The sequence below is a fragment of the Hyla sarda genome, chromosome 11 (assembly GCF_029499605.1).
Source record: "Hyla sarda isolate aHylSar1 chromosome 11, aHylSar1.hap1, whole genome shotgun sequence".
NCBI classification, from domain to species: Eukaryota; Metazoa; Chordata; class Amphibia; order Anura; family Hylidae; genus Hyla; species Hyla sarda.
Genome location: NC_079199.1, coordinates 104,763,720 through 104,775,878, shown reverse-complemented (window position 1 = coordinate 104,775,878; position 12,159 = coordinate 104,763,720). Strand labels below are relative to the sequence as shown.

Here is a 12,159-nt window from a genome sequence, read left to right as displayed (position 1 = left end):
GACCGAGCGCAGCCTTCACCCAGGTCACCTACAGTGATAGCTTTATCTACAAACAGCAAAGGAAGATTCGCTCACTGCGCGGTAACAGGGTGCGGGCATCACCGGACAGAGGACGGCAGAGAGATGGACGATGGATAATAGGGCTGCACGATCAAGCGCAATTGCTTTGCTTTTTTTGCGAATTGCAATAAGGTGCCCCGGGAAAATTAGCAATTCAAATGCTAACTCTGTTTCCCAACTAGAGTACCTCCAGCTGTTGCAAAACTACAACTCCCAGCATGCCCGGACAGCCAACGGCTGTCCGGGCATGCTGGGAGTTGTAGTTTTGCAACAGCTGGAGGAACCCTGGTTGGAAAACACTGCTCCAGTAAGTTTTGTATCCCACCCCCAGAGCTTGATTCATAGCTTACACTGCTGAGTACTGCTCTATCATGTCTTCCATGCCACTGCAGCTTCTTAGGGTTTACTACATGCTGGAATTTTTAGTTTAGCAACAGCTGGAGGCACCCTGTTTGAGAAACACTATCCCAAGTAATAATAAACCTGATGCTCCCCTCACTCCGGTCCCCTTAGATTCTGCTGCAGATCCCATTCTCCTTTGTGTGGTCCCGGTATCTTCTTCCATCTATCAACTTTCCTGCTCAGCCAATCAGAGGCCGCAGCAGTGTCATGTGATCAGCTGATCAGGAAGGTCCTGTAAGTCCCATAAGACACCGGACTGCACAGGAGAACAGGATCTGCGGCAGAACTACAGGGACCGGGGAGCATCAGGATTATTATTATGTCTCATTTGGGGGGGGGATGTCAAATTTGGGACTAAAAATTAAATGGGGGGGGGGGGGGGGAATTGAACATGAAATTAGGGGATTTCTCCATTTGTGTATTATATCCCATACACAATATTTACCTTTAAAGGGGTACTCCAGTGGAAAACCTTATTTTTTTATTTTATTTTTTATTTATTTATTTTTTAAATCAACTGGTGCCAGAAAGTTAAACAGATTTGTAAATTACTTCTATTAAACAAAAAAAAAAACATCTTAATCCTTCCAGTACTTATTAGCTGCTGAATACTACAGAGGAAATTCATTTCTTTATGGAACACAGAGCTCTCTGCTGACATCTCTGTCCATTTTAGGAACTGTCCAGAGCAGGAGAAAATCCCCATTGAAAACATATGCTGCTCTGGACAGTTCCTAAAATGGACAGATGTCAGCAGAGAGCACTGTGCTCATGATGTCAGCAGAGAGCTCTGTGTTCCAAAAAGAAATTAATTTCCTCTGTAGTATTCAGCAGCTAATAAGTTTTGGAAGGATTAAGATTTTTTTTTTTAATAGAAGTAATTAATTAACAAATCTGTTTAACTTTCTGGCACCAGTGTGTGTGTGTGTGTGTGTATGTATGTGTGTGTATGTGTGTGTATGTGTGTGTGTATGTGTGTGTGTATGTGTGTGTGTATGTGTGTGTGTATGTGTGTGTGTGTGTGTGTGTGTGTGTATGTGTGTGTGTATGTGTGTGTGTGTGTGTGTATGTGTGTGTGTATGTGTGTGTGTATGTGTGTGTGTATGTGTGTGTGTGTATGTGTGTATGTGTGTATGTGTGTATATGTGTGTGTGTATGTGTGTGTGTATGTGTGTATGTATGTGTGTGTGTATGTGTGTATGTGTGTATGTGTGTATGTGTGTGTGTATGTATGTGTGTGTGTATGTATGTGTGTGTGTGTGTGTGTGTGTGTATGTATGTGTGTATGTATGTATGTGTGTGTGTGTATGTGTGTGTGTGTATGTGTGTGTGTGTATGTGTGTGTGTGTATGTGTGTGTGTGTATGTGTGTGTGTGTATGTGTGTATGTGTGTATATATATATATATATATATATATAGTTTTCCACCAGAGTACCCCTTTAATCGCACATTTTCCCCAAATCGTGCAGCCCTACTGAATATGGAGAAGAGCCGGACCGTGGAGCCTCCATATTGCCCCGGTCACCTACAGGGCGAGTATCCTGCAGATCGGACGTCTGTCCAGTGCGGCCCGTCCTGATGTCATACAGCCAACCCTACCCCGAGTGAACTACAAGTCCCAGAATCAGCACACATCTAAGTCACACAGCAGAGAGAGTGGGGTCCCATGAGTGCTGGGGGCCCCCGTCCCATTGTTACACATGCTCTCCACCCCCGTGCAGGGAGGGACAGGTTATAAGAGATAAAACACACAACAAGCAGAGAAGAAGGTTATCAGGGGCAGTGAGTGCACCTGGATGTGTCATACCAGGAGCAGTGGAAAATTTTCGGGGATAATCTGAGCCCTCACCCCCAATGTAATCAAGTCCTGAAATAAAAAGGAAAAAAAACAAAAAAAAAAACAAAAACAAGAGACAATTTAGATTGAGATGAAGTGCAGGTTGTACCCCGAAAACTCCTCAAAACAACCCCAAATCTGAAGATCTCCTCCCCCATATCTACCCCAGATACAATAGAATTGTGCCCACCCCCCCCCCCCCCCCCTCCGTGTAGTGTGATCCCCGGGCAGAGGCTAAGGACCAGCATGTGGAGCGGGACCCGCGGGACACTTTCTTTAGGTGGGACCCATGGGGGGGAGGGGGAACACGGGGACCTACTTGTTCCGTCGTCGGGTTCAAAGTTGGTGGCGTTATTCCAAGTGCTGCTGTTTCCGTAGTTGTCTTCATTGTTGGAAGGTTCAGCGTAGTCCGCGGGGTTAAATGTCCTGGAAGAGAAGAGTCCATCACAATCAGGGGGCGGCTCAGGAGCAGAATCCAAGGTCACCAGTAGGGGGCACACGTACCCCATGCCCTGCGCTGAGAACCGGCCGCCTCTTCTTCCTGATCCACCTAATGGGAAGAAACAAGAGATGATGAGTGACGTCCGGCTGAGTGCACACTCAGGTCCTATGGGACTGGACACTCACCTCGGCCTCGACCACGACCCCGGCGACCCCTCTCTGTGCCTCTGCCAGAAGATCCGCCAGATTTGCCGCCTTCCAAGCCGTTTTCTTGTGCCCGAACTACAGGAGAGAAATGAAGATGGCAGTGAGGAAAACCCAGGAGAGCAGGACGCAAACACTGACACCGGGACCTCGCCAGGGACCAGACACCAGGACATCGCCAGGGACCAGACACGGCAGACACCAGGACATCGCCAGGGACCAGTCATGGCAGACACCAGGACATCGCCAGGGACCAGACATGGCAAACACAGGGACATCACCAGGGACCAGACATGGCAGACACCAGGACATCGCCAGGGACCAGACACGACAAACACAGGGACATCGCCAGGAACCAGACACGACAAACACAGGGACATCGCCAGGGACCAGACACGAACAAACAAAGGACATCGCCAGGGACCAGACACGGCAGACACCGGGACATCGCCAGGGACCAGACACGGCAGACACCGGGACATCGCCAGGGACCAGACACGGCAGACACCAGGACATCGCCAGGGACCAGTCACGGCAGACACCAGGACATCGCCAGGGACCAGACACGACAGACACAGGGACATCGCCAGGGACCAGACATGACAAACACAGGGACATCGCCAGGGACCAGACATGACAAACACAGGGACATCGCCAGGGACCAGACATGACAAACACAGGGACATCGCCAGGGACCAGACATGACAAACACAGGGACATCGCCAGGGACCAGACATGACAAACACAGGGGCATCGCCAGGGACCAGACACGGCAGACACCAGGACATCGCCAGGGACCAGACACGGCAGACACCAGGACATCGCCAGGGACCAGACACGGCAGACACCAGGACATCGCCAGGGACCAGACACGGCAGACACCAGGACATCGCCAGGGACCAGACACGACAGACACAGGGACAGGCAGATCTCTTACACTCTCTGCTGCGGCTGCCGCCCCGACCCCTCCGGGGTGCCCCCCCACGCCTGCGGCTGAAGTCTCTCTCTCTGTCTCGGTTCTCTCGTGTCTCCTCGGTCTGTTCTGTTTGCCCGCTCTCCTTCTGCCCAGATACTCCTTTCTTCTTACCCACCATCTCCCAGGAGTGCTGCGGGGAGAACGATCAACGTTATGTCATGAATAGGAAGGTGACGTGGGCAGTCGGGGGGCTCCGGGAAAGATAAAACAAGTGTCAGGGGGGTGTAGAGCAGACACAGGAGCTCAGCCTGCTCCACCTGTACCACAGACGCTATGAGCAGCTGGGATCAGAGATAACCCCCAACCTCGTCTGTTTATTCCAATAGAGCAGTGTTACCCAACCAGACTGCAAAACTACAACTCCCAGTATGCCCATACAGCCAGTCTGCTGTTGTGGCAAAGGTTCACGTCCTCAGAGGAAGTTATTGTATGAGAAAGAAAGGTGTCGGGATCAAAACTTTTGACTTGTTTCTAAGACTGTCTGCCCAACCAGGGTACCTCCAGCTGTTACAAAACTACAACTTCCAGCCTGCCCGGACAGCCAACGGCTGTCCGGGCAGGCTGGGAGTTGTAGTTTTGCAACAGCTGGAGGCACCCTTGTCTGGAGACACTGCAACAGAGCAATATGGTGTGAAATTAAGGTTTGCATGTAACAGGTGCTGGACCGGACCTGCATCAGACGGGCGCCAATCTTGTGTGTGCAAGAGGCGAGCGGTGGTGGTGGTGGGGGGGGGGAAAATCGCACAATGACGGCGCTTACCGTGTCGGGGTTCCCCTCCAGCAGGACGTTGATGGCTCTGTTAAGGTCGCCATTGCAGTCGTGAAGAGCGATCACACACTCGTCCTGGTTCTTCCCTGTAATGTCAATCAGCTAGAAAGAGAAGAAAAGATGGCGGTTAATGGAGGGGACAGTGACGGTGACGCTCAGACTGACACAACGGACGCGCCGACCAATCACAGTGAATGAACTGACCAGTCACTATTGTCTGTGTCAGCCACGGGGGATGGGGGGAGACAGTCTACATAAAGAGCAAGTCAGGCCAATATGGAGGCAGCGGCTCGTCCTTTACACAACGCTCCTGTAGATCCGCAACCAATGGGGGCTGATCTCCCCCCCCCAAAAAAAAAAAACTGCAGGAACAGCTGCGATATATAGGGAACTACATTGCATGAGATAAAATGGCTGAAGCCTTTGAGGAAGATAAACCGCACCTAGGAAAAGTTTTTTTTTTTTTTGGCAACCAGTGTGCCTCCAGCTTTTGCAAAAACTACAACTCCCAGCATGCCCAGACAGCTGTTTGCTAGGACAGGCCATATTGGGAGTTGTAGTTTTGCAACAGCAGGAGGCACATTGGTTGGGAAACACTGTTTTAGAGACATGTTAAAGGTTTTGAACCCGACGCATTTCTTTCCCATACAGTAGATTCCTCAGGGGGTCATGAAACTTTACTACAGTCTGATGGTATATGTAACAACTAGGACAGCTTATCAGACTGTAGTGAAGGTTCATGACCCCCTGAGGAATCTACTGTATGGGAAAGAAATGCGTCGGATCAAAACCTTTAACATGTCTCTAAGACAGCGTTTCCCAACCGATGTGCCTCCAGCTGCTGCAAAACTACAACTGCCAAAATGCCCTGGACAACCTTAGGCTGTCCTAGTTGTTACATATACTAAGGATGTCCAGGCCATGTTGGGAGTTGTAGTTTTTGCAACAGCTGGAGGCACACTGGTTAGGAAACACTGTCCTAAGCACAGCGGATAAGATAATATAGGGAAAATTCTTTCCTTCCCTCAGCCACAAAGTATCAGATCCCAGATACATTCTGCTGAGGTCTTCACCGTCACATTGTAACAAACCCTGAAGCTGTGAAACGATGAGGAACTGACACATTGTATCAGGAAGCCGCAGCCCCGCCGTACGGCCATGACACTTCTACTTCTCACCTGTTTTACTTCTTCTTCAAAGTCTGCGTCATTCTGGTCTGAGATCATCTGTGCCAGCCGGATCTGTTCTGCAGTGGCCTAGGGAGGGAGACATAAGCCATGAGGGGGCGCCGTATTAATGGGGGGTCACACACACACACACACCCCTGGGGGTCGCACGTACCTGAGGCCTTTGCTTGTGCTGCGTCTGGTTCTGTGTCTGTTCCCAGTTACCCCGGGTGCGGTTCGTGGCCACCGAGGTCATCATTTACAGTATATACAAATAACAGTATTTACAAGTTACAGCTCTGTAGGGGAGAGAGAAGGGAAAGGGTTAATGACGTGCGCTCCAGACTCCCATACAATCACAGCACTAATGGGAGGGGGCGGCGATTACAATAGGTCATCTATAAGATCTGCTCCAACTATATCCAAAGAGGGGGAACCAGACAAGCAGTCATGTGATCTCCAACCTGTTCTACCGCCATATACTGAGACCCGTCCATCTATAATCCCCTATACTAGGGATCAGCCGTCACATTAAAGGGGTACTCCAGCCCCGAGACATCAAAGGATAGGGGATAAGATGTCTCAGGGCTGGAGTACCCCTTTAAATCCCCTGCCTAATATAGTGCTGCTATGACCCCATAGCCCTGTGCTGAGCCCCAAGGCCTGGACCTCATATTTCGGTCTGCCCGACCCCGCTCCTAATTTACACGTTCTACGTTCTCACCAGATGATTTTATAGGTTTAAATGTTATGGCCGATGCAGTAATTCAGACTAGAGGAGACGTACAATGTTATAGGGGGAAGTAGGGATCAACCGATATCGATCTTTTTAGGGCCGATAACTTATACTGACATTCCGGTATAAGTTATCGGCTATTTATCTCCCCGCCCCCCAACCCCCTCCCCGGCGACACCGCTGCAGATCATTGATTTAAAGCGGGCGCTTTAAATCAATGAACTGCAGCGGCTTTTGCGGTGCCAGAAACAGCCGCCGCCGCCACCCGCTTCTCTCCCCCTGCCTGTCCTGGGGTCCTGAGTCCTATCACCCCCCCCCCCCCCTCCGACCGTTCTGCACTGCCCCGCCCCGCCCCGAGCCGCCGCTGCCCCATTGCCTCCCCCATCCCCGGTTTTATAATTACCTGTTCCCGGGGTCCGCGCTACTTCTGGCTCCGGCGGCGTCCTGCTGAGCTGTCACTGTGCGCACTGACTGTGATGTCGCCTTGAGGACGTCACTCGCAACGCAGCGCACAGCGTAACACAGGACGCCGCAGGAGCCACAAGTAGCGCGGACCCCGCGAACAGGTAATTCTAAAACGGGGGATGGGGGAGGCAATGTGGCAGCGGCGGTGGTCTCTGGCCGGGGCGTTGCGGCGCGGTGGGCGGGGCATTATCAGATTATCGGCAAGGTCATTTCCGATACAGATAACGTCCATAATCGTGAATATCAGCCAAACCGATAATCGGTCGATCCCTGGGGGGGGGGGGTAAAGTGTTATTGGGGTCTATGATTACACCCAGAGGGTCCGTTACACTCTCATGTCTCACAGCTGAGGGTCCGTTACAGTCTCATGTCTCACAGCTGAGGGTCCGTTACAGTCGTCTCTTGTCTGTCTCACAGCTGAGAGTCCGTTAGTCGTCTCTTGTCTGTCTCACAGCTGAGGGTCCGTTACAGTCGTCTCTTGTTTGTCTCACAGCTGAGGGTCCGTTACAGTCGTCTCTTGTTTGTCTCACAGCTGAGGGTCCGTTACAGTCGTCTCTTGTCTGTCTCACAGCTGAGGGTCCGTTACAGTCGTCTCTTGTTTGTCTCACAGCTGAGGGTCCGTTACAGTCGTCTCTTGTCTGTCTCACAGCTGAGGGTCCGTTACAGTCGTCTCTTGTCTGTCACAGCTGAGGGTCCGTTACAGTCGTCTCTTGTCTGTCACAGCTGAGGGTCCGTTACAGTCGTCTCTTGTCTGTCTCACAGCTGAGGGTCCGTTACAGTCGTCTGTCTCACAGCTGAGGGTCCGTTACAGTTGTCTGTCTGTCTCACAGCTGAGGGTCCGTTACAGTCGTCTCTTGTCTGTCACAGCTGAGGGTCCGTTACAGTCGTCTCTTGTCTGTCTCACAGCTGAGGGTCCGTTACAGTCGTCTCTTGTCTGTCACAGCTGAGGGTCCGTTACAGTCGTCTCTTGTCTGTCACAGCTGAGGGTCCGTTACAGTCGTCTCTTGTCTGTCTCACAGCTGAGGGTCCGTTACAGTCGTCTGTCTCACAGCTGAGGGTCCGTTACAGTTGTCTGTCTGTCTCACAGCTGAGGGTCCGTTACAGTTGTCTGTCTGTCCCCTTAATTAACCCCTTAATGATGCAGCGATTTTTTTTGTTTTTTTCCTCCTGACCTTTTATAATCCGTGACCCTTCTAATTTTCCATATATAGGGCTTGTTGTACTTTGTAATGACATCACTTATCACAAACTGTAAGGGTGAAGCTAAAAAAATTTGTGGGGCAAAATTTTAAATAAATAAATAAAAAAAAACACCACTATGCAGCGTTCAGGGGGTTGCGTTTCTACGCAGTGCACTTTTTGGTAAAGACAACACCTTATCTTTATTCTGTAGGTCCCTACGATTCCAGCGACGCCCAATTTATATAGGTTTTGTTTTATTTTGCTAGTGAAAACTTTGTAAGAAAATTTGTTTGCTTCGATTGTCATCTTCTGACCCCGATCATCTCTATTTTCCGTATACAGGATGGATGAGGGTTATTTTTTGCGCCGTGATCTGTAGTTTTTATCGGTACAGTTTGTTTTTACTGGACTTTGATTTTTTTTCTGCTATAGGAAGTGACCAAAAATGCGCAATTCGGAACTTTGATATTTTTCCTGTTTACGCCGTTGACTGTGCAGTTTAACATTATATTTTAATAACTCAGACATTTACGCACGCAACTATACCACACGTTTATTTTATTTTTTTACATTATTTTATTTATAAAAAGGGGAAAAGGGGTGATTCAAACGTTTATTGGGGGAGGGGTAATACACAGTCATTACTTAAAAAAAAAAAAAATAATGTTGTCCCCATAGGAGACTTTTACACGGAATCTTTCAATTCTCTACACTGATCAATGCTCGGCTATTACACAGCATTGATCAGTGTTATCTGTGCTCTGTTGCTCTGGTCTGCCAAAGCAGATTGGAGCCAAAGGCAGAAGATCAGACGGCTCGGAGGGATGTAGGGACCCTCTGGCCATCCGTTAAGGAGATCAGGACCGTGCAATTGCCCCGCGGTGGTGCCGATCACCCATAGCAACCAACCAGCAACATTCAGTCGCCGGCTTTAAGTCCCACGATCAGCTTTAATCGTGGGATCTAAAGGGTTAAAGGGGCTATACAGGAAAAAAAAATTATATATATTGACTCCAAAAGTTAAACAGATTTGTAAAATACTTCTATTAAAAAAGCTTAATCCGTTCAGTACTTATAAGCTGCTGAAGTTGAGCTGTTCTGTCTAAGTGCTCTCTGATGACACGGGTCTCGGGAACTGTCCAGAGTAGAAGCAAATCCCCATAGCAAACCTCTTCTACTCTGTGCAGTTCCCGAGACAAGCAGAGATGTCAGCAGAGAGCACTGTTGTCAGAAGAAAAAACAAACTCAACTTCAGCAGCTGATAATTATTGGAAGAATTAAGATTTTTTTAATAGACGTAATTTACAAATCTGCTTAACTTTCTGGCACCAGTTGATTTATATAAAAAAAAAAAGAAAAAAAGTTTGTTCCTGGAATACCCCTTTAATTGGCTCGCAGCAGCGATCGGCTATTAGCTGCGGCCCCTGGCTGTTGATTCCAGCCGGGTGATGTGCAGGATGACGTCACAATGCCGCTCCGTCGCTGCTCCCCTTCCCAGGACGTACGCATACATCCTGAGGAGGGAAGGGGTTAATCTCATGTGTGTCTCACAGCTGAGGGTTTGTTACAGTAGTCTCATGTCTCTCATAGCTATAGACCCGCTACAGTCCTCACCAGTCTGTCTCACAGCTGAGGGTTTGTTACAGTAGTCTCATGTCTCTCTCATAGCTATAGACCCGCTACAGTCACCAGTCTGTCTCACAGCTGAGGGTCTGTTACAGTAGTCTCATGTCTCTCTCATAGCTATAGACCAGTTACAGTCCTCACCAGTCTGTCTCACAGCTGAGGGTTTGTTACAGTAGTCTCATGTCTCTCTCATAGCTATAGACCCGCTACAGTCCTCACCAGTCTGTCTCACAGCTGAGGGTTTGTTACAGTAGTCTCATGTCTCTCTCATAGCTATAGACCCGCTACAGTCCTCACCAGTCTGTCTCACAGCTGAGGGTCTGTTACAGTAGTCTCATGTCTCTCATAGCTATAGACCAGTTACAGTCCTCAGTCTGTCTCAGAGCTGAGGGTCTGTTACAGTAGTCTCATGTCTCTCTCATAGCTATAGACCAGTTACAGTCCTCACCAGTCTGTCTCACAGCTGAGGGTCTGTTACAGTAGTCTCATGTCTCTCTCATAGCTATAGACCTGCTACAGTCCTCACCAGTCTGTCTCACAGCTGAGGGTCTGTTACAGTAGTCTCATGTCTCTCATAGCTATAGACCAGTTACAGTCCTCAGTCTGTCTCAGAGCTGAGGGTCTGTTACAGTAGTCTCATGTCTCTCTCATAGCTATAGACCAGTTACAGTCCTCACCAGTCTGTCTCACAGCTGAGGGTCTGTTACAGTAGTCTCATGTCTCTCATAGCTATAGACCCGCTACAGTCCTCACCAGTCTGTCTCACAGCTGAGGGTCTGTTACAGTAGTCTCATGTCTCTCTCATAGCTATAGACCCGCTACAGTCCACACCAGTCTGTCTCACAGCTGAGGGTCTGTTACAGTAGTCTCATGTCTCTCTCATAGCTATAGACCCGCTACAGTCCACACCAGTCTGTCTCACAGCTGAGGGTCTGTTACAGTAGTCTCATGTCTCTCTCATAGCTATAGACCCGCTACAGTCCTCACCAGTCTGTCTCACAGCTGAGGGTCTGTTACAGTAGTCTCATGTCTCTCTCATAGCTATAGACCCGCTACAGTCCTCACCAGTCTGTCTCACAGCTGAGGGTCTGTTACAGTAGTCTCATGTCTCTCTCATAGCTATAGACCAGTTACAGTCCTCACCAGTCTGTCTCACAGCTGAGAGTCTGTTACAGTAGTCTCATGTCTCTCTCATAGCTATAGACCGCTACAGTCCTCACCAGTCTGTCTCACAGCTGAGGGTCTGTTACAGTAGTCTCATGTCTCTCTCATAGCTATAGACCCGCTACAGTCCTCACCAGTCTGTCTCACAGCTGAGGGTTTGTTACAGTAGTCTCATGTCTCTCTCATAGCTATAGACCCGCTACAGTCCTCACCAGTCTGTCTCACAGCTGAGGGTCTGTTACAGTAGTCTCATGTCTCTCTCATAGCTATAGACCCGCTACAGTCCTCACCAGTCTGTCTCACAGCTGAGGGTCTGTTACAGTAGTCTCATGTCTCTCTCATAGCTATAGACCAGTTACAGTCCTCACCAGTCTGTCTCACAGCTGAGAGTCTGTTACAGTAGTCTCATGTCTCTCTCATAGCTATAGACCGCTACAGTCCTCACCAGTCTGTCTCACAGCTGAGGGTCTGTTACAGTAGTCTCATGTCTCTCTCATAGCTATAGACCCGCTACAGTCCTCACCAGTCTGTCTCACAGCTGAGGGTTTGTTACAGTAGTCTCATGTCTCTCTCATAGCTATAGACCCGCTACAGTCCTCACCAGTCTGTCTCACAGCTGAGGGTCTGTTACAGTAGTCTCATGTCTCTCATAGCTATAGACCCGCTACAGTCCTCACCAGTCTGTCTCACAGCTGAGAGTCTGTTACAGTAGTCTCATGTCTCTCTCATAGCTATAGACCAGTTACAGTCCTCACCAGTCTGTCTCACAGCTGAGGGTCTGTTACAGTAGTCTCATGTCTCTCTCATAGCTATAGACCCGCTACAGTCCTCACCAGTCTGTCTCACAGCTGAGGGTTTGTTACAGTAGTCTCATGTCTCTCTCATAGCTATAGACCCGCTACAGTCACCAGTCTGTCTCACAGCTGAGGGTCTGTTACAGTAGTCTCATGTCTCTCATAGCTATAGACCTGCTACAGTCCTCACCAGTCTGTCTCACAGCTGAGGGTCTGTTACAGTAGTCTCATGTCTCTCTCATAGCTATAGACCAGTTACAGTCCTCACCAGTCTGTCTCACAGCTGAGGGTCTGTTACAGTAGTCTCATGTCTCTCTCATAGCTATAGACCCGCTAC

General features: G+C 49.3%; 1 protein-coding gene across 14 annotated transcripts in view; it reads right to left on the bottom strand.

Moving 5' to 3' along the window:
• Positions 1 to 12,159, bottom strand: part of UBAP2L (ubiquitin associated protein 2 like) — a 48,078-nt gene that overhangs the window by 33,194 nt on the left and 2,725 nt on the right. For 7 of the 14 annotated variants that reach the window (XR_008848936.1, XM_056546491.1, XM_056546496.1 and 4 more), the window contains exons 2-9: positions 6,031 to 6,154; positions 5,868 to 5,945; positions 4,681 to 4,791; positions 3,882 to 4,050; positions 2,927 to 3,022; positions 2,804 to 2,849; positions 2,619 to 2,725; positions 2,255 to 2,329 (exon numbers count right to left, since the gene is read on the bottom strand). Coding sequence is in view for 13 of the 14 variants with exons in the window: in XM_056546491.1 (XP_056402466.1) it covers positions 2,255 to 2,329; positions 2,619 to 2,725; positions 2,804 to 2,849; positions 2,927 to 3,022; positions 3,882 to 4,050; positions 4,681 to 4,791; positions 5,868 to 5,945; positions 6,031 to 6,114 (766 nt within the window). In the remaining variant the exon portion in view is untranslated. The remainder of the gene's footprint in view (positions 1 to 2,254; positions 2,330 to 2,618; positions 2,726 to 2,803; positions 2,850 to 2,926; positions 3,023 to 3,881; positions 4,051 to 4,680; positions 4,792 to 5,867; positions 5,946 to 6,030; positions 6,155 to 12,159) is intronic. The other 7 variants (XM_056546495.1, XM_056546500.1, XM_056546502.1 and 4 more) reach the window with 3 other exon arrangements.